The sequence below is a fragment of the Rhinolophus sinicus genome, linkage group LG06, assembly GCF_036562045.2.
Source record: "Rhinolophus sinicus isolate RSC01 linkage group LG06, ASM3656204v1, whole genome shotgun sequence".
Classification (NCBI taxonomy): Eukaryota; Metazoa; Chordata; class Mammalia; order Chiroptera; family Rhinolophidae; genus Rhinolophus; species Rhinolophus sinicus.
The window spans coordinates 26,886,479-26,907,532 of record NC_133756.1 but is presented as its reverse complement, the minus strand read 5'-3'; the positions used below and the strand labels follow the sequence as shown (position 1 = coordinate 26,907,532).

Here is a 21,054-nt window from a genome sequence, read left to right as displayed (position 1 = left end):
GGATAAACCAAGGATTATAAACTATCAGGCACTATTTCTGTGACACTTGATTGTCAGTGATGTAAATGAGAATGTTTTTACTTATATACATATGATGTACCTTTGTGTCAGTAGGGTACTTTTTAAAAATTTCACGTAAGTCATGAGCGATGAGCAGGAGTTTGCCTGGCATATGAGCAGAGCTAAGCAGTGTAAATAGATGTGCATAGTTATAGAGATGAGAGCTTTTCTTTTCTGAGGAATGTAAGTAAATCATTGGGTCTGGAGCTTAGGGATGGATGAAGGAGAAGGTACCTGGGGAAATAATTGGAGGTCTGGTCTACCATATGAAGGAGCCAATGGAAACCAATAGAAATTACAAAATAGTTGCGTCTACTGGGTTTGGAGCTTACAAAAGTAATAATACATTCTGCAGAAATTTAAACAGTACGGAAATATGTAAGATGGAAATACTAAGTTTCTTATAGCCACCATCCTGTTACCCAAAATAACCACTATAAACAGTTTTATACAAACACAGACACACACACACACACACACACACACACACACACACACGGTGCCAAAAAAAAAAGTCTACACATTTTAAGAAAGGAAAACTATTAAAATTGTAATATACCCATAACAAAAACTCCCGGTACATGCTACATATTGTAGCATTACTATTTTTACATATTGAATAGAGATTTGTGTGTGTGTTTTGTTTTCTGTGGTATCCATAGCATCCAGAAAGGTAGCTGGTATGGCATATAGTACGTGCTCATTAAATATTTAGTGAATGAATGAATGAATAACATAATTCAGAGATCAAAAACTATGGGGTTTGGATATGTTTGTTTGGTCAAGGTGGTTAAATTTGTTTAAGTTGGTTGCCAACATCTTTACATTGATAACTTTCACATGAAGTCTGACTTTCTGACTTTCCTTGAAAATATTGAAACATTTGGCAACACTATGCCCAAATTTCATTACTATACTTGTTGCATCTCCTTTAGATGGGTATGAATCTGCATTTACATCAGTGTGGCTTTGCTGATACTCACCTGCCGGCACCCTACAAACCTGCACTCATATAGTAGCCGCTAGTCACATATAGCCACTTAGTTTTAAATTAATTAATTAAAATTTCAGTTGTTTAGTTACACCAGCCACATTTCAAGGGCTTCACAGCCACGTGTAGCAGCTACCATAAAAGAGTACACTTACGGAACATTTCCATCACTGCTGAAAGTTCTGTTGTGCGATGCTGCTTTACACATTTGTTTGCCATCCCTGATATACAGAATTTTTGCAAGTAGCATTTGTTGTTATGTTTTAAAATTGTGTATCTCTTAGTCATTACACAAATCTCCAGGTTTTAAATAGCTGCATGGTATTTAGGAATGTAGGACTTTGTCAGTTGTGGGAGTAGGATTTTGTCGTCTGATTTGCACTTTATATTGCTTTAGGTCTCCTGATTTAATGTTGAAAATTGGGAATTTGACTTTGCAAAGTATAGAAGGAACCCTCAGTTCCAATAAACAACATGTATAATACTAAAATGTTATCAGCTTGTGTATGAAACAATGTGTAATTGTTTTATACTCTGTAACCTCTAACGTCAGAGATCATTTATTTGCAAGATACTGAAACTCCTTGAAGAGACGGAATTTTGGAAGAAACAAAGCTCATGAAGCTCAATTAAATGTAGGAAGTACAAGGTCTCTTGGGAACCAGGAAGGTGTGATTCAGTCTCCTTATCTCCTTCTTCCCTTCCTCTGTCCCCCATCCCCCATGAAGTCTGAGGCTTCATGGTTTCTCTCTTTCCACACATTAACTCCATATGCTTTCTGTAGATCCACTTTTGCATTTGCAGTTCTTTGTGTTGCCATAGCACCAACTGTATCCCCAATTTATACATGGCCTTACATTCCTGTGCCTGATAATGTCTTACCAAAAATCTTTTCAGTGTCAGATATCCACTCCTAGCTCTGGTCAGTGGCAGGGGTCACTTGGGACAAACATGGCAGTTTAGAGCTATCCCATAAATTGAGGCTGTAGGATGCACTTATAAAACGAGAGTGTGGTTGGGCAAGTGTCTGAAGGTTACCTACTAGAGTAAAAGAAAGAAATTGGGTCTATGTTGTTTTTGCAGTTTGATTTCTAGTAGAAGACATTTTATATTTAAACCTTAAGTACATCTTCCTATTTGAAACAATTCTTTAAAAAAAAATTTTTTTTTTTGGCATGTGCCTAAATGGCATAGTTGCCTTTCTGAACTATTCTGCCACTCATGGGTATCCTTATTTATTTTTAAAATTCATACAATACATAGCACTTAATGAGGAACTGTATTATTATTTTTTTCCTCCTCAACTAGGTTATAACTTCCAAAAGGGCAGGGGCTGAATTTTATGCTGCATCTGTAACTCACATGCCACCTAGCCAATGAAGAACCTTATTAGCTATTCAGATGCTAATTTTGAAATGATTTCTAGGCTTAAATTATTTTACCACTTTTTAGTTTGGTTCCAAAAAGAAAAGAAAAGATCCCTGGAAAGTATGTTATTAATAATGTCAAACTTAAATATCAGCGTGGACTCCACTGATTTAAAATTGGTAGCAATTCAAAAAAGGTTAAGTTGGAGTTAATGTTTGCTTAGCGGACTCTTTATTCACATTAGATATTAATGATGCAAGGGTGGGATGTGTAAACTACATACAAAAGTTGAGCGATTTTAAAAAAGTTTGATATATAGATAATACTATTTATCATAACTAGTGTTCTGAAGCATTTTTCTAGGTAATATATTAGCTTAGGTTGAGCTGGATATATATATATTTTCCCGAACTTTTGTTATGAAGATTTTGAAATATTTAGAAAAATTGAAAAAAAATTGATGAACATCTCCACTACTTAGATACAATGATTGTTCATATTTTACTATATCAGCTTTATGTCCTCGTGTGTGTGTGTGTGTGTGTGTACATTTGCTGTACAATTTAAGTTTTATTCATGAAGAGACTTCAGCAAGTGTTTCAGGTATAAGATAATCACCTACATAATCACAGTATCGTCTCCTAAGAAAATAAGTAGTATATACCTAAAATAACCTAAAAGCAAATCCATATTCAAATTCCCCCAGTAGTTCCACTTGTCTTCTAAAGCTTATTTTTTTTCTTTCAAACTAGGATCTAATCAAAGTCCACACAATACCTTTTCTTGCTGTCTCTTTAGTGTCTTAAAAAAATAGCTTAATTGGTGTATAATTGATATACAATAAATGGTACATATTTATACTGTATAGTGTAAGTTTTGATTTAAAGTGCACACCTGTGAAGCCAACACCACAGTCCGATACTGAACATATTCATTACTCCCCAAACATTGTATTCCCTTCCCTTGGCCCTCTTTACCTCCTCATCCTCAGGCAATGGCTTATCTCTCTGTAACTATAAATTAGTTTGCATTTTCTGCAGTTTATATTATAGAGCTGGGATCACAGAGTATGTACTTTTTGGTGGGAGCAGGGTCTGACTTGTATCACTTGACAATATATAGAAATAAAATTGTTTTTGTATAATGCTCTTGTATCCTGCCATCCTACTAAGCTCATTTAAAAATAGTTTTTTTGTTTGTTTTTTTGTAGATTTCTTTGGATTTTCAATGTAGATGATCATGTCATTATGTAGGCTTAAGAAAGAAGATTTTACTTCTTTATTTCTCGTCCGATGGCATTTGTTTATTTAGTTAGGTATGTATTTATTTAGTTACATTGCACTGAACTAGGATCTCCAGTACAATGTTGAATAGACGTGGTGAGAGTAGACGTCTTGCGTTGGTCCTGCCTGCTCTTAGGAGAAAGTAGTTTTTCACTAATCAAGATCGTGTTGGCTAAAGGTTTTCTGCAGGTGTCCTAGTTTACTGAGAGTTTTATTAGGGATGCATGTTGGATTTTATCAAATGCCTCTTCTGTGTCAATGGAGAGGATCATGCAGTGTTTCTTTTTCAGTCTTTGAATAGGGTGATTGATTTACTACACATTGATTTATGTGTAATCAGCTTTACATTCCTGGGACAAACCTCAGTCATGATGTATTGTCCTTTTTTATATGTTATTGAATTAGATTTTTCTAAAATATTGTTAAGAATTTTGTATCTTTTCATGAAGGATATTACTCTATAGTCCTCTAGTAATGTTTTTTTCTGGCTTTCGTATGGTAGTGCTGGTCTTATGGAGTGTGTTGTGAACTATTCCCTTCTTTTCAATTTCCTGGAAGTGTTTGTATATAATTATTATTAATTCTTTAAATGTTTTGTAGAATTCCCCAGTGAAGCTATTTGGGCCTGGAGCTTTCTTTGTGGGAATGTTTTTAATTACAAATTCAATTTAAAAAATAGGTACAGGGTTCTTCAGGTTACCTAATTCTTCTTGAGTGAGCTTGGTAATTTGTATTTTACAAGGACTGTACCCGTTTCATCTAAGATGTCAAAGTTAAGGTTTTCTCTTTCACTGGTTTTAATAAATTTGATTGTGACATACCTTGGAGTTGTTTCCTTTGTGTTTCTTGTGTGTGTGGGTTATTGCATTTCTTGGATTTTGTAAGTTTATAGTTGTCATCAAATTTGGAAAATTTTGGCCATATTTTTTCAAGTATTTTTTTCTGTCTACTGGCCCTCTCTCTTTTTCTGGGATTCCCGTTTCACATATATTAGGTCCCTTAAAGTTATTCCCCACCTCATTGATGTTCTATGCATTTTTTTTGTAGGCTATTTTTTTCTCTGCATTTCATTTGGGGTGGTTTCTATAGATATGTTCATAAGTCTTCGTTTCTACAGTGTATAATCTGCTGTTAGTGTCGCCATTGTATTTTTAATCTAACACAGTTTTCTTGTCTAGAAGTTCAGTGTAGTTCTTTCCAAAAAAAATATTCCATGTCTCTATATAACATGCTAAAAATTTACTTTAGCTTCTTAAACATATGGAATATACTCAGTTATAATAACTGCTTTAATATCTTTGTCTATATGCTCTCATTTGTGTTATTTAGGAGTTAGTTTCTATTGGTTGATGTTTCTCCTAATTATGGATCACATTTCCTGCTTCTCGCATGCTGCCTGGTAATTTTTAATTGTAAATTATACCTTGTTAAGTGCTGGGTATTTTTGTATTCTTATAACTGTTTCTGAGCTTTTTTCTGGTATGCTGTTAAGTGACTTAGAAACAGTTTGATCTTTTGGGGTGTTGCTTTTAATCTTCTTTAGGTAGGGCCAGGGCGGCCTTTTAGTCCAGGACCAATTTTTCGTAACATTGATGGAAAAACCCTTCTGAGTACTCTACCCAGTGTCCCATGATTATAAGGTTTTGCACCTTGAAGGATGGGAACAGGCACTATATATACTCTACCCACTGTGAGCCCTGCATAGTACCTTGTTCCTCTCATTCTTTCTGTGGTGCTTTCTCAGCTCCAGGGAATTTTCTCACATGTACGCCGAGATCAGGACTCAGCTTGGTTCATGAGGGGTTCTCTGCAGACCTCTGGATTTGTTTTCTGTGCAGCTGTCTTCTCTTATACTCTGCTCTGTGAGCGCTAGCTACTGTGGTCTACTTCAACTGCCAGCCTCATCTCTTCAGTTTAGGGGGACCATAGGAATGTGCCTAGGTTTTTCCTCTCTGCGTATTTCCCTCTCTGCCTAACGTCTAGTGTGTTGGAACCCCATACCAACACATTGTTTTATTTATTCTGTTTGTTTCTTTAGTTGTTTTAGGTGGGAGGTTAAGTCTGGTTCCACTTAACTCCATCTTGACCCCAATCAAAAGTGCCAGGGTTGTATCTGAAAGGAATAAATTCATATTTAAAAAAAGTACATCTTATATTTTCAGTTTTATATTTTATTACATGTTTCTTTCCCCTGTTACGGCCAATTGATAAAATTTTACTGCTGTTTTTGTGTAATCCATTTCTTCTTCCCCACAAATTTAGCTATTAAAATAAAGGTAGACGTCCCCCAACTAAAAATAAAAAATGAAAAGAAGAAAGACAGGTTTTTAAAGTACATGTTGAAGAGAAAAGTAAAACCTCTTTGATTTGTATTGCTCAAACGCATTGCTGTAGGGATGGTGAATAGAGAAACTCAAGGGAATTTAGTGTGAGAGGTGTTAAAGGAAGAACAACTAGCATACCCATTTTGTAAGTGTTATATTCCCAGGATGGTAAATTTTCCAGAGACATTTATAGTTTAATTTTTGTGTTCCAGATAATCAAGCAAAAGAATGATGAGCTTCATCTATGGATTGCAGTCTGCTGCTAGAAACTGTATTTTCTTCCGATTTAATTTACTGAACAACTGGAGAAAATGTAACACACTAGCTGTAACCTCACTGGACTGTCATCAAGTACAAATTACCCGTGTAGTAACTAAGTGTCAGGGCCTGGGAGTAAATCAGTGTGATAAGTTGACTTCTCTGCCTGGAATCTTTCATTTCTATAGGACTTTTAATAACAAAAGTACAGAATGCCTTTCGAATATCAAAAATAAAGAAATTTGGATGATTGCCCAAAAATGTACTGCATGGAATGGCACATTTTCAAGACAGCAGCTGACAAAAGAAATTGGAGTAGTTCCTGCTCTTTCAGTGTTGCGTCCTCTAAACTATTTTCCCATAAGAGACACCAGGAATTTCCATACTTCTCCACGGTTTCAAGCTGCTCCCGTTCCTCTCTTGTTGGTAATTCTTAAACCAGTGCAGAAACTACTTGCAATCATTATAGGCAGGTAAAATGCTTTTTTTAAAAAACAAACTTTGTACTGAAGGATATTTGTAAAACTACACTTTGAAAGAAAATTTGTTAGATTTCCCTCCCATATTTAGTTTACTTAGTTTTATGTGTGACTTAATAATCTTGAAATAATTTACTGCTTATTAACTTACAGAAATATGATCTTTATTCTTATATATTATATAGAAACTTTTTAAAAGATAAACCTTGTATTATATATATGATTACAAAAAGAATCGGAACTGTGGATTATAACTCATGTATACGAACAATACAAGCATTCCTTTTTAGTTTATGGAATTTGAGGCAACAGATAATAAAAGTGAAGAACTTCGCTTATTTAAGAATGGACTCATTCCTAGCCAAGTTAACTCTTAAACCATTAATATTTATTTTTCTATTCTGTTTTCAACAAATCTTCATTATTTGCTCCTGGTAGTCCTTTATTATAATTAATACTTTTACACATAAATGGTACTTTATATTTGATTTAACTCCCTCCCCCCCCCCCACTCCATAATTAATCCTGTTTTCTCTTATATGCTCCATGAAGATTGAAGAAAGGGAAAGTTAAGCATTGTCTCCTCATAAAGCTTTCTTAAGTTTGATAATGGGGAAGTCCCTTCTAGCCTTCTAACTTCCATGCGAACCAACCTAATTTTCTTTTTATCAAAATTGAGAAGTTGTACTCTGTAATTCATTGTGTTCTTTATGATTTTGCATTGGCATGCAGAAAACATACAGCTATCTTAGCTCTCAATTTAAGTAACAACTGTCATAGAAAACCAGAGCTAGACAATTGTTAAAACAGTAAAACCATTTTATTCAGGAGTATTGTAGTAGGGGAAAACAGACCCCGGTGTAGAACCAGAGTCAATTCTGAATACAGCGTGGGCAAGCAGGAATTTATAGCTAAGGAGTAGGGTAAGGATCGGTGGGTGAAAAATTAGAGGAAATATTGGGAGTAAGGGGGGGATTCTGCCTAAACAGACCTAACAGGATTCTTGTTGAATTCAGGCAGGTGAGAGCCATCAGCTATCACCTGGTGGCTGGTGAAGGATGAGGAACCTGGTTAGATATCAAGGGTGATCAGATATGAAGGATGGGGGATTCTGGCTAAAGAGACTTAGCAAGATTCTTGCTAAAATTAGACAATGCAGAGATGAACATGGAAGTCCAAAAGTCAAGGCCTAGTTACAAAATTGTTCAGGAGACCCTGGGTACAGTTTGGTGGAGGAGAAAATCTTTGTCACAAATCAGCCCACGTTCTCGGCCAATAGCTCTTTTCATCCCTTTAAATTATTTATGTTTTTTATTGTTGCTATTGTCAGTTACCTAAAATTTTCTTTTAGAATATGGTTTTATATATTTTTAAGTGACTTATAATGAGTCATATAAAGTTTTAAATAAGTAAGTATACTTCACAGGTTGGTTTAATCTTTTTGGGTTGAAGCACTTTAGAAGCAGTTTAAGTGTGACAAAATTAAGAAAAAGAAGTTATTTTATAAAATCAATTTTGTCAAGAGAATTATGTATGTATTTTAAATTTTCGTTGCGATTTCACAGAAAAATTCCCAAAGAACATTTTTGTATCCCGGTCTTGAAAACCTTGCTTGTTGTTACAGTGTCTCGACCTTGATAAGCAGCAGGGAGTATTACTGCCTGGTAGAAATTGGAACTGCTCAGATGTTATCTATAAAAACTCTCATTTAAAAATTTTTTTGCTTATCCTCTTCTTACTACCTCTCCTTTGTTATGTTTTGGAGGGGATGGGGTTTCTGCTACTGAACAATATGTATTTCTAAAATCAATGGTGAGGTAGTTTCCCTTGTACCTTGCTAGAAGCGCTGGCAGGTTGTGCAGGAAGTGTGATGAGCAGTGGGGACAAAGGTGGTTAAAGGCATAGATTTATTGGATCGTAACCCCTCAGATGTTTATTTGGGCAGTTCATCCCCTATTGAGTGGTTAAGTGCTCAGATGCTAGAATCACATTGCCCTCATTGCCTGGTTTTCCTTATTACCTTGGACACATGGCTTAACTTCCCTATGTCTCGTTCTCCTCTGTAACAGGGTTATTATGAAGATTCAATGAGATGACATATGTATAATGATTAGAAGAATACCTTCCATGTGGTAAACAGTCAATAAATGTTAACTAGTAATAGTTGTTGTAAAATAGCTCTTCGCTTAATGTTTACCTTTGAAATAACGGAAGAAAATTCAAATGAGATTAGACTTTTTAACTGTACCTCTATAGAGTTGATTCCTTTTTTATCATTTAGCTGAGAATTTTATGAATTGAAAAACCCATCTCTGCCGAGAAATATGTCATAAAAAATTCAAGTATTTGATGACATAAACTTCTAGCATAAGTGTTGAGTTTTGGTGACATGTACTGGTACTGTTAGCAGAACTTTGAATTTTTCTTTTTGTTCTAGGGGCATAAGGAAATGGTGGTATGCACTTCCTCCTAACAAGAAGGAATTATTTAAAGAAAGTGTAAGGAAGAATAAATGGAAGTTATTCCTTGGTTTGAGTAGTTTTGGATTTCTCTTCATAGTGTTTTATTTTACTCACCTGGAAGTGAGTCCAATCACAGGACGGAGGAAGCTACTGTTATTGGGGAAAGAACATTTCAGTCTTTTATCAGAACTGGAATATGAAACAGTAAGTAGTAAGAATTGTTTTGAATTAGATTACTTAATATAATTCTTAAAGATTCTTAAATATGAAAGATGTATCTCTTTTTTATTTTAATCTTTGATAGGAAATTAGTATTTTTTTCCCCCAAAGTACCTCAGACTTCTCATACTTAGTATTCCTACTGCCTACATTGCTTTCCTCCCATTCTCCCAGCTAACTCCTGCTCATTGCATGTCAGCTTAAATGTCACCTTTTTCATGAAAGCATTCCTTGATTATCTAAAACTTGGGTTAGGCAGGGCGGTTATATTAGCCTCAAGGGGTGTACTTCAGACTGACTGAATTATGAATCAAATCAGCTCCTTTGCCAATGTGCCCAGTGCTTGGCTAGGTTGGGGTTCGACTTTAGTTTCTCTTTGCATATTGTACTTTTCCTTCCAAACGTTTATCACAGGGGTAACATAATAGTTATTCACATAAGTATTTACTTGCTGATCTATCATTTTTGTTAGACTAAGCTCTGTGGGGGTAGACACCCTGTTAATCATTTTATCTTTAGTGCACAAAGTTATGCTTACTATATATTTTTTGAATTAATAAATCTGTAGTCTGAATTTTTGTACCTTGAAAAGAGACTAGAATAAGATAGTTTTTTTCTTTTTTGTAGCATCAATTTTGCCAATTTATTATATTTTTTGAATGCAGAGTAAAGTTGAAATTCAGAAGCCTTAACTCCTTGGCGAGTGTAACTCAGGTAGTTAAACATTTGTACCACCATTGAGCTCCTGAGGACAGATCATCCTTCTATCTCCAGTGCCTAGCACATACGTAGTATGTGCTCAGTTGATACTTGTTGAAGTCTCTAGCCTCACCTGACAACTTTGGCATGGTTACATCTTTGTATCTTTTTATTCCAGTTGAGCGTCAGTCCGAGTTTGTCAGTGGAAAGTTACCATTAAAAAAGAAATAACAATGGTTTTTTACTAAAAAGCTTATTGTTAAGATAAGACCAAACTTTTCTAGTAGAGTTTATACAGAGATTTGAGATTTTTCTTAGAATATAGTCTAGTCAGAGGCAAGTTTGAGGAAAGTGTTCTGGAAAGATTGAGATGAGCCTAGAGTTAAATTAGTACATCTTCTATCATTCACATCACTAAGAAGCCTTAAAAAATTATATATTTTTACATACATACATTCTCTTCATTTTGTCTTTTTTTTTTTTTAACTTATAAATGTAATACCTGCTTGATTTGAAAATTCAAACACATGTTCTTGTAGGACTATTTTAAAGTACTATAACTACAGTAATTCCTCCTTATGTATGGTTTCACTTTCCATTACCTGCGGCAAAACTGTGGTCCAAATATATTAAATGGAAAATTCCAAAAATAAGCAATTCGTAAGTTTTAAATTGCATGCCATTCTGAGGACCTCACTTTATCTCATCACGTAGACATTTTATCATCTCACATCATCATCATAAGAAGGGTATGTACAGTGAAGTAAGATATTTTGAAAGGACACAGTCACATAACTTTTACTACTATCAGAGTATGTTATTATACCTGTTTTATTATTAGTTATTATTAATCTCTTACTGTGCCTGATTTATAAATTAAACTTTATTATAGGTATGTCTGTATAGGAAAAAACAGTATACCTAGGGTTTACAACAGTATACAAATATTTATTTATTCATACTATCTGTGGTTTTAGGCATCCATTGGGGGTCTTGAAACGTATCCCCCATGGATAAGGGGGGACTACTGTACATATAATCTTGTTTGTTTTTATCTATTTCAGAAGAGCTAATATAGTAGCCTTTTTTTTTTTTTTTCGGTTTGTTTCAGATAGTTTACATTGGTAACTGTACTTATTAAAAATGTTAATTGATATAAAGACTTAGGAATTCCTATTCTACCAAATCACCTATTTTTAATGCATCTTAAGGAAGAAACTTATAAACTTGTTGATTTATATGTGAAAGAAATTATACATTTTATGGAAATTAAAGTAATATTTTCAGTACATCCTTATTCTCAATATACTTGAAAGGGTCTTGTCATGAATATAACTTCAGAAAATATCCCTTTATGTGGTGGCTAGTCTTAATTGGTATATTATAGAGAAAATGATATGACTAGTGGTTCTAAAATCTCAGTAATTTCAATCTGTGAATAAAACATTTAATGAAATTTTTTTTGTTTTTTTGGTGAAAGTTTAACTTTCTTAAGTATGGAGTATTTTTCTATTCAGGGGTTATGGAAGTAATTTTCTTTTGTATTTCAGTTTCTTATATGAAATCTTTATGTTTTCTAGACAGTGTTTTGTTTTCTAAAATATTTAGGAAAGTAGAAATGATATTTAGGCATTTTATTTGTTTATAGGCTAATAGAAGAGATAAATGAAATTTTTATTGGAACCAATATACATGAAAAAATCTTAGTTATTAGAATTTATTACATTTGTCAGAAACCACATTGCCTTTGCATGAATAATTCAAATTTGAGTGTTTAATAATATGCAAATTTTAATTAAAAATTAATATGTTCAGTAATAAGTAGCCATATACCTTTCTATGAAGCAATATAAACATTTTGTAGAGCTAAAGCTCTTAAAATAAAGACTAATTTTCTTTTTAATCTTTCAGTGGATGGAAGAATTTAAAAATGATATGCTAACTGAGCAAGATGCTCGATACCTTACTGCTAAAGAAGTGTTTTATCATTTAACTGAATGCAATAAAGATATTCCAGAGATCTCTGAGATCAATTGGATTATTCATGTGGTTGATTCCCCAGACATAAATGCCTTTGTGCTTCCAGTAAGGAAACGTTCTTAAACCTAATTTTTAATTGTTAAATTTAACGTCCTTGTTTTTTATGGAGTTCTAATTGCTTACATTATTTTCTTTATGGTGCAGAATGGACAAGTATTTATCTTCACTGGACTTTTAAATAGTGTGACTGATATTCATCAACTTTCCTTCCTTCTGGGCCATGAAATTGCACATGCAGTACTTGGGCATGCTGTAAGTACCTACAATGAATATTCAGTTGTTGAAATACTGCTTTGCAGTTAGCAAGTTAAATCTTTTAAAGAGCTGAATCTTTTCAGTATTTTTTTAATGATAGAATTTTAGTTTTTAGTAATTGTTTTATTCTGTTACTGAAAAAATATGATTGGCTAATTTTGGGGTTTTTTATGGTCTTTAGTATTTGATACTGAATAATTAGTGTTTCTCTTAAATACTGTTTTAATCACCTGTCTCTTTTGCTAAAAAGTAATTATTCTCAACTTCTAATTATTTCAAATTAGATTTTAAACTTTCCATAATTATTAACATGCTTGTAATCTAGTCATTAAATTAACTATAGGAAAGTGATATTACTATTTAAGTGGCTAAATCCGTTTTTTCACTTTTTTTATGCATTCTCCGAGGATAGCTTGGAGCATCTTTGAAAATGTCCAGAATGGTGTGCCATAAATAATGAATGCAGAGTAATAATAATGATACTGTGCCATTTTACAGTTTATTGAGCTTTTAATACATACCTTCTCACTCATAATTTAAATACCATCCTCATGAGGTATGTATGAGTGTTTAATATCCCTATATGATATATGAGGAAACTGATGTTTAAAAAGGCCCTAAGTAACATCACTAATGTGACAAAGTGGCAGAATTGGGGCTTTAACCCAAGTCTTCTGTTTGCAAGTGTGCTTTCTTTTACCACAGTTTCCTGGTTGTTGGCAACACTTTCTTATAGATCACATAATTCAGATTGATTTAAGCTCCCGTGAATATACATCTTTTTGACTTGGTATGAGCCCATAAAAGTAATATATTTGTTTACTCATTTTTATTCATTAAAAATATAAGTGGTCTTTTTTTATCCATTCATCTATCGATGTACAGCACAGGGAATATAGTCAATAATATCATAATAATTTCATGGTGACAGGTGGTTATTACACGACTTATTGTGATCACATTGTAAGGTATATAAATGTTAAATCACTGTGTTGTACACTTGAAACTAATATAATACTGTATGCTAACTTCCCATTAATAAAATAAAAAAAATATGCATGGTTCTTTTATACACATAATTAGGGAGAAGTATATGTTTCTTCTGAGTTACAGGAAAATTTTAAAAATGTTTTCTTTAAACAAATATATACTAGAATAAATCTGAGCATTGAAATAGATTTTATCTTTCAAGAAATAGCTTCATATCTGCAAAATCAAGCAATTTTGGCCATTTTTAGCATTTAAAAGGTGTTAATATTTAGTACATTGTTTTTCTGGCATATCATTCAGTGCCTCGGCATCTTCTTATCATCTTTCAGTGCAAGAACAACAATTAGATGAGATATAAAAAACAAACAGCAGTCTTAAAAATAGAAAATCATTGTTAATATTTCTTTGGCAGAGTTCTTATAATTATCAACACTATGTTTTTTCTTTTAGGAGTATCCATTTTGACTTGATGTAGTCTTTTATGTTGTTTTCTTTATTCCACATATACACACAGATTTTGCTGTTTAGTAGTAATTCTTCAATAATTAATAACAAGGATGTTTCCTTCCATAATGACTTCATCTTTTGGAGTTTTTCTCTTTCATGCTTAAATCATTTCGTAATTGTTTTTCATAACCCACAGTTCTTATAGTGAAGCAAAGAATATTTTGTGAGGGCAGATTATATTGTAAAAAGAAGTAGTCTAGGTGGTTATTTTTAGTTGTCAGCCATGTTTCATACATTGAAGTAATGATTCCTACATTATCAGTATTAGCATTACATTAACAATTTATAATTAACCTTAATGAACAATGAACAATCCAATGCATTAAACTTATATTTAGCTTTTACTACTCAAAACATAAACTTATATTTAGCTATTACTATATCTAGCTATTTTAAGCAAAACCTTTTTTGATTATTGCTCTAAGTAAATACAAAAATTCATAGAACCCAGTTTCCTGGTGGAAATACTAGGCTTAATAAAATTGCAGACTCACATAAATAAATCATACTTCATCTATTAAGGTCATGAAGACCAAATTTTTATTTAAAAGAAACTTCTGATCTTTTTCTGAATTGTTCCTTGTTTTAACTGTTTCATGTGTTAAGTAGTATTTTGTTTTTGTCCAAAAGTATAAGTATAATAAACACATTTATTTGATTTTTAAAAAGATTTAAACTGTAGTAAAAACTAAAACTTCCTGGGTTGAACTCCTTGTCTTGTTAATAATAGCTGTGTGAATTTGGTCAACATTTTTAACCTGTCTTCATCTTAGTTTCTTTATCTATAAAATAGGGATAATTGTACCTCTTTCATAAGATTATTATGCTTCTTAATATAAGAAACTTGAGATTAATGAACTTGTCATTGTATCTGAGTGATGGTAAGTGTCTCACTGAATGTAAATTGAATGGATGAATGAATATGTATATAAATATGTAAGCATGGGATGGTACAAACAGACTGGGAAAGGATAAAGCACACAGAAGAAAAGAAACTGAAAAAAAAAAAAAAAGAAAAGAAACTTACAGTCTTAGTTGGTGGAGTTCAGTTAAACACAAGTAATTATTTAATGTGATTACACATGATGAACTAGAAAATGTAAGCATATACTGTCTCAATGTAGTAAATGTAATTTTCATTATTTTGATTATTCTCAGGCAGAAAAGGCCAGCTTTGTTCATTTATTGGATTTCCTAGGTCTGATTTTTCTCACAATGATTTGGGCTGTTTGTCCTCGAGATAGTTTGGCACTTTTGGGCCAGTGGATACAATCTAAATTGCAGGAGGTAAGTCTGAGACAATAGCTTGAATTTGTAATGCCCTGTGGTGAGAATATTTTAATATTATTGTAACACAACAAATACCAGAGATGTTTTAACATGTTATTATGAAATATGGGTACTAATTTTTAGTGTCTTATGTTTTCTCATTTTTAGGGGATATTCTTAATAATGAATATTCAAATTAGAAAATACTACATCTCTCAAATGATGGAGGTAGATGGTTTGGAAGGGCTTAGCAACTTTTGGCTAACATAATTTTTTTTTTGACATAGTTATGGGTCCTAAAGAGATAACCCAGTCACAAAACCTTCCTTTCCTTCTGTTGCTTTACCTTTTATTAATAACTCTTCACTTTTGTCTCCTACAGTGACTATGGTGTACTCACTAGATGACTCTCCCTTCCCCTAAATATTTGCGTTTTGATGGGGAACTCTTAAGACCTATAAACTTAAGGGCATAGGGTTGGCTGAAGCTGCTTTACCACCTTCGCCTCTTCATTCCTAGTTAAACTAACATTGCCTAGAAAATACTGCAAGGACAGTCTTACTAGGTGTTTGTTAACTTTTTAGTACTTGTGTATAATGATAATCTCATAAAATTTATTGAGTCTCATTTTGTTCAAAACACTGCACTACTGAAAGTAGGTCTTGCAATCCCGATAATTGCTTTGTTAACTATGATTAATTATTTTATTTTACATTTTTTTCAAATATTTCCTCTTGTCCTGGGAGGTTTGGTTATTTAGGAACAATCTGTTATTTGTTTATTTAATGAATGTGGAGCACCCATCAGAGTGCCATCTGGGTGCTGTTTAAATCTAATGCCTAAAATTATTTTAGACAAATTGTTTTTGAAATTGGGTAACTAAGGCTTTTGTTCAGTGTTTCCATATCATTTGGCTTCATTTATATTGAAATAAAGGTTCTTTAAAGGGAAAAGGAATGATTATTGCTTAGGTTATAGGATCTCATATTTTGAATTTTACTTCTGTCATGTGCCGGGAAGTCAAGGGAGTTAATGTAGAAAAATCTCTTGCTTTTTCTGCAAAGGAATCAGAAGATTTGGTCATAAGAAAGATAACTTGTGGTTTCTTTCTTGAAATACATACTTGATGAATCCTTCTACTTCAGAATAATATTTAATTTAATAATTAAACTGAAAATAAATAGGGATTACTTCTGTTTGAATTCTTTTCCTAAACCAAGCCCTCTCTTCTCCCCCCAGTTTCAGTGACAGGGAAATATTTCTTTCTCTAGAAAGCCTTGCTTATTTTGATTGGAGACCAGAGGGGAATGCGGATAGTGAAGTCATTAAGGAAGGGAATTGTTGACATTTGTTTGCCAGAGAAAGGAAGAGAACAAGGAAGAAGTAGGGGCCTTCACTTAACCATTGGGGAGCCCTATTTCTGTAATCTTAAAGGTTTGGGTATAATGTAGCAGCCTTCATAGAGTGCTATCAGGCAGGGTTTTGAGAGCTATTAGTAATAATTATAGTAGCTAATATTTATTGGGTGCTTACCATATGTTAGGCAGTAGGATAAACACTGCAGATTAATAGGCTTTGATCAGAGGGACCTGTGTTTGAATTTAGTCTGTTTTAAACCTAAATTCTATAGAACTTAGACAGGTTACTTCACCTGTATAGATCTCAGCTTCTTCATTTGTAAATACTGGCTAACTCAAAGCATTGTTGTGAAATGAATGATACATTTAAAGCAGGATTTTTCTCAATATAAGCAGTATTGACATTTTGGACTAGATAATTATGGCGGGAAGTTATCCTGTGCATTACAGGATGTTTAGTAACCTCTAAACATCTAGCTGCATCTAAACATCTAGACTCTCCCCACTAGATGCCAGTAGTACTCTGCCTTCCCGCACCCCCACCCTGCTCCTCCAGACAATCAAGAGTGTCTCCAAATATTTCCAAAGGTCCCGGGGCAACACACTGACATCCCATCGAGAACCACTGGTTTATAGCTTTTAGCACAGTACCTGGCACAAAGTGAGGGCTCAATAAATAGGAGCTATTATTCATATTATTGTTTGCTCATTTCATCCTCTCCGTAACTCTAGGAGATTGGTACTGTTATTGCTCCATTTTTCATGTGGTGCTACTAGGCTTAGATGGGTTAAACAGTTAGCCCAGCTTAACAGTTAAAAAGTGTCAGCATTTGGACTTGAATATAAGTTTGTCTCCTTTTAAAGACAATGTTTTTAAGTAGTTAAACTATCAGAAAACTTTATGGAACACCTGTAGATGAGTCGTGGAGCATGAAGACACTGATATATTTCAGCGACCTAAAACAGACGTGATCGAGGAGGAATAAAGTCCTATCTAATGGTCACATACTGTGGATCACATTTATATTATTTCCAGCCATGACTGACGTGTAGCTGCCTCTGAAAAATTGCTTCCCCAATTAATAGCTCTTTTCTCAAAAGTCCTGCCTTTTGATCCATCGCCTACAAAGTTTTAGTACTTACTGAAAATTAGAGTTTAACTGGAAAGCATTCACATAAATACAAGTAATTAGGAAAATTAAAGTTACAATATCTATTTGCATTTTTTATTGAAGTTGGAAGAAAAATTCATTTCCCTAACTAATCAATACTTAGAAAAAAAAGGAAATTACGGTAATTTATCAAAGAAAGAACATCCTGCAGCATGGTTAATTTTCCAACCGAAATAAATCCTCTAGCAGTGTCACTGACTATTCTATAGCTGTGTTTTTTCAATTTTCTTTTAAAACCGCAAGATCAAAGTGTTCCTTGGCCATAATAGAAGATTGCATCAATAAGGTTTCTTAGAGAATCTTCTACATAGTAGGTGGAGATTATAAGTGGAAAAATAAAAGTATTGTGTGTGATACTATAGACTCTAGAAGATTGTAGGCATGATTGTTTTTTTTTTCCTATTCTGTGCTTCAAAAACATTAATCTCTGGTGGAGGAAATAAAGGCTGCACTTTATGTTTTATACCATGGTGTTCTTTAAATGTAATAATGGAGAGTATAAAAACTTTATCCTAGATACTCCATGAATTTAATTTTAAAAATCTCATTTTGTTATGAAATAACCTTAATGGAACTTTTCTTTCTTATTTCTTCTTAGTATATGTTTGATAGACCATACAGTAGAACATTGGAGGCTGAAGCTGACAAAGTTGGACTACAGCTTGCTGCAAAGGTAAAATGTTTAGTTACAAATACAGTGTCCACACAGTAAAAGATAAACGTGCATTGTCTTAATGAAGTTTGGCATGGACAGAGAATGACAGTTCGACTGTGTATAACTTTTCATTAATACCATTTTAGATCTGTGCCCTTTGGAAGTTCATGATCTATTTTATTCCTCTCCCTTGTTTCGCTGATCTAAGGGGCTTTTTGAGGGAATAAGATGATATGTAGCTGTTTTTCCCGATTTGAAGGAAGGTTTATCATATTGAAGCTATGAACCTGGCTGAGCAAACTGAGTTTTTGCCATTAAAATAAGCGGTAGAAGAGCAGGCTTATTACTCTGTATCTTTCAGATTATTTTTGTTGCAGCCACTGGCTTCTTTTTGCTAACCACAGAGAACAGCTCTGGGTGTTTACCCTGATTTAAGTTAGCTTTGTTCCTGTCTATTTAACAGGGCACTTTGTGCCTGGCTGCTGTTTTTAATCACTGGTGATAACTGAGTATTATTAATAGTAGGATTTAACATTATAAGTAAAACTGGATTTTTTTTAATACATTTTATTGGGCAATATTGGGGAACAGTGTGTTTCTCCAGGGCCCATCAGCTCCAAGTTGCTGTCCTTCAGTCTAGTTGTGGAGGGCGCAGCTCAGCTCCAAGTCCAGTCGCCGTTTTCAATCTTTAGTTGCAGGGGGCACAGCCCACCATCCCGTGTGGGAATTGAACTGGCAACCTTGTTGTTTAGAGCTCGTGCTTCTAACCAACTGAGCCATCCGGGGCCCTGGATTTTTAAAAATGAGTGTAAACAATGCCGCTTCACATATTAAATTCAAATTGTATTTGTTTCTTTGTTGTGTTTTCAGTAGTTATTAAAATCCTAACTATTAAAAATCACTATTATTTGAACTTCTCATGAGTTTTATGGATTTAATTTTACAAATCAAGATATTACTTATTCACAAAAGCAAAAGCAGTCTTGAGTGTTACATAAGTAGAATTAAGTGAATTATCAGACTGCGTAGATTGAGAGGGTCCCAAATAATGGTCCACAGATTGGCTATATCAAGGTTTTCTGAATTTTAATTACTATGGTTTATAAAATCTTCTTTTTAGGTAAGTGTATTCTGGTTAAGAAATGTTTGCCTATCTCAATAAATTGTTCCTATTCTATTTCCAAGAAGCTTTATTGTTTTGATTTCTTTTTTATATATAATACCATGTTTTCCCGAAAATAAGACTTAGCCGGACAATCAGCTCTAATAATGTCTTTTTGAGCAAAAATTAATATAAGAACCAGTTTATATTATATTAATTATACTATATTTATATTATATTATATTACGACCCAGTCTTATATTATAGTAAAATAAGACCAGGTCTTATATTAATTTTTGCTCCAAAAGACACATGAGAACTAATTGTCCGGCTAGGTCTTATTTTCGGGGAAACACGGTATGAGGAAGAGGTAAAGATAGTTTTTTTACAGATGGATACCTAATGAACTCAGCACTGTTTATTAAAGAGTCTTTTTTTTCTCCACTGTGCTTCATTGTCTTTATCACAAATGTGGGAAGCTTATATGGAAGTCTGTTTCTGGACTCTCTATTCTATGCTATTGGCCTGCTACTTATTTTTGAGTTAATTCCACATTATCACTGTAGTTTTGTAGTGAATCTTGATATCTGAGAGCTTCTGTCCTCCAGTGTGCATGACTGACTTGCTATTTTTGCTCCTTTGCTTTTTCACATAAATTTCATAGTCTATAAAATTACATGCCTGTACAGAAATATGCCTGGGACTTTGGAGTTGGGTGCATTAAATATAGATCAATTTGGGGACAATTGATTTGTTTCTCTTCCTTGGTAACTCATCCTTGATGGACCAGCTCAGTTTTTTTTCAATTGAATTTGTTAGGGTGACATTGGTTAGTAAAATTACATAGGCTTCAAATGCACATTTCTACAATACATCACCATATATTTGATCCCCTTTTCCCTCTTCTGCCACCCTCTGTTTCCCCTTACCCTCTGGTAAACACTAAAGTGTTGTCTGTGTTTATGAGTTTTTGTTCATTCGTCTTGTTCGTTTGTTGTTTTCAATTTTATAGCCCACATATAAGTGAAATCATATTGTTCTTGACTTTTTCCATCTGACTTATCTCGGTTAGCAAGATAATCTCAAGATCCATCCGTCTTGCGGCAACACTATTATTCAACATAGTATTGGAAGTCCTAGCCAGAGCAATCAGGCAAGAGAAACAAATAAAAGGCATCCAAATTGGGAATGAAGAAGTCAAATTGTCACTTTTTGCAGATGCCATGATTCTTAAATAGAAAATCCTAAAGACTCCACCAAAACACTATTAGAAACAGTAAACAAATGCAATAAAGTTGCAGGATACAAAAATCAATGTATATAAATCCATTGAGTTCCTATATACTAACAATGAAATTTCAGAAAGAAACGAAACAAAACAAAACAATTCCTTTTGCAATTGCAACAAAGAGAATAAAATACCCAGGAATAAACTTAACAGGATGGGAAATACCTATATACTGAAAAGTATAAGACATTATTAAAAGAAATTGAAGAAGACACAAAGAAATGGAAAGATAGTCTGTGTTCATGAATTGGAAGAATCAGCATAGTTAAAATGGC

The 21,054-nt window shown here is 33.5% G+C and overlaps 1 protein-coding gene across 6 annotated transcripts in view; it reads left to right on the top strand.

Annotated features, from left to right (window-relative positions):
- Positions 1 to 21,054, top strand: part of OMA1 (OMA1 zinc metallopeptidase) — a 55,469-nt gene that overhangs the window by 1,406 nt on the left and 33,009 nt on the right. For 4 of the 6 annotated variants that reach the window (XM_074334777.1, XM_019742536.2, XM_019742540.2 and 1 more), the window contains exons 2-7: positions 6,239 to 6,757; positions 9,201 to 9,429; positions 12,055 to 12,228; positions 12,328 to 12,435; positions 15,094 to 15,222; positions 18,333 to 18,407. In XM_074334777.1, the coding sequence (XP_074190878.1) occupies positions 6,255 to 6,757; positions 9,201 to 9,429; positions 12,055 to 12,228; positions 12,328 to 12,435; positions 15,094 to 15,222; positions 18,333 to 18,407 (1,218 nt within the window). In that variant the 5' untranslated portion in view covers positions 6,239 to 6,254. Of the gene's footprint in view, positions 1 to 3,616; positions 3,735 to 6,238; positions 6,758 to 9,200; positions 9,430 to 12,054; positions 12,229 to 12,327; positions 12,436 to 15,093; positions 15,223 to 18,332; positions 18,408 to 21,054 lie in introns of those variants that run through there. The other 2 variants (XM_019742541.2, XM_019742543.2) reach the window with 2 other exon arrangements.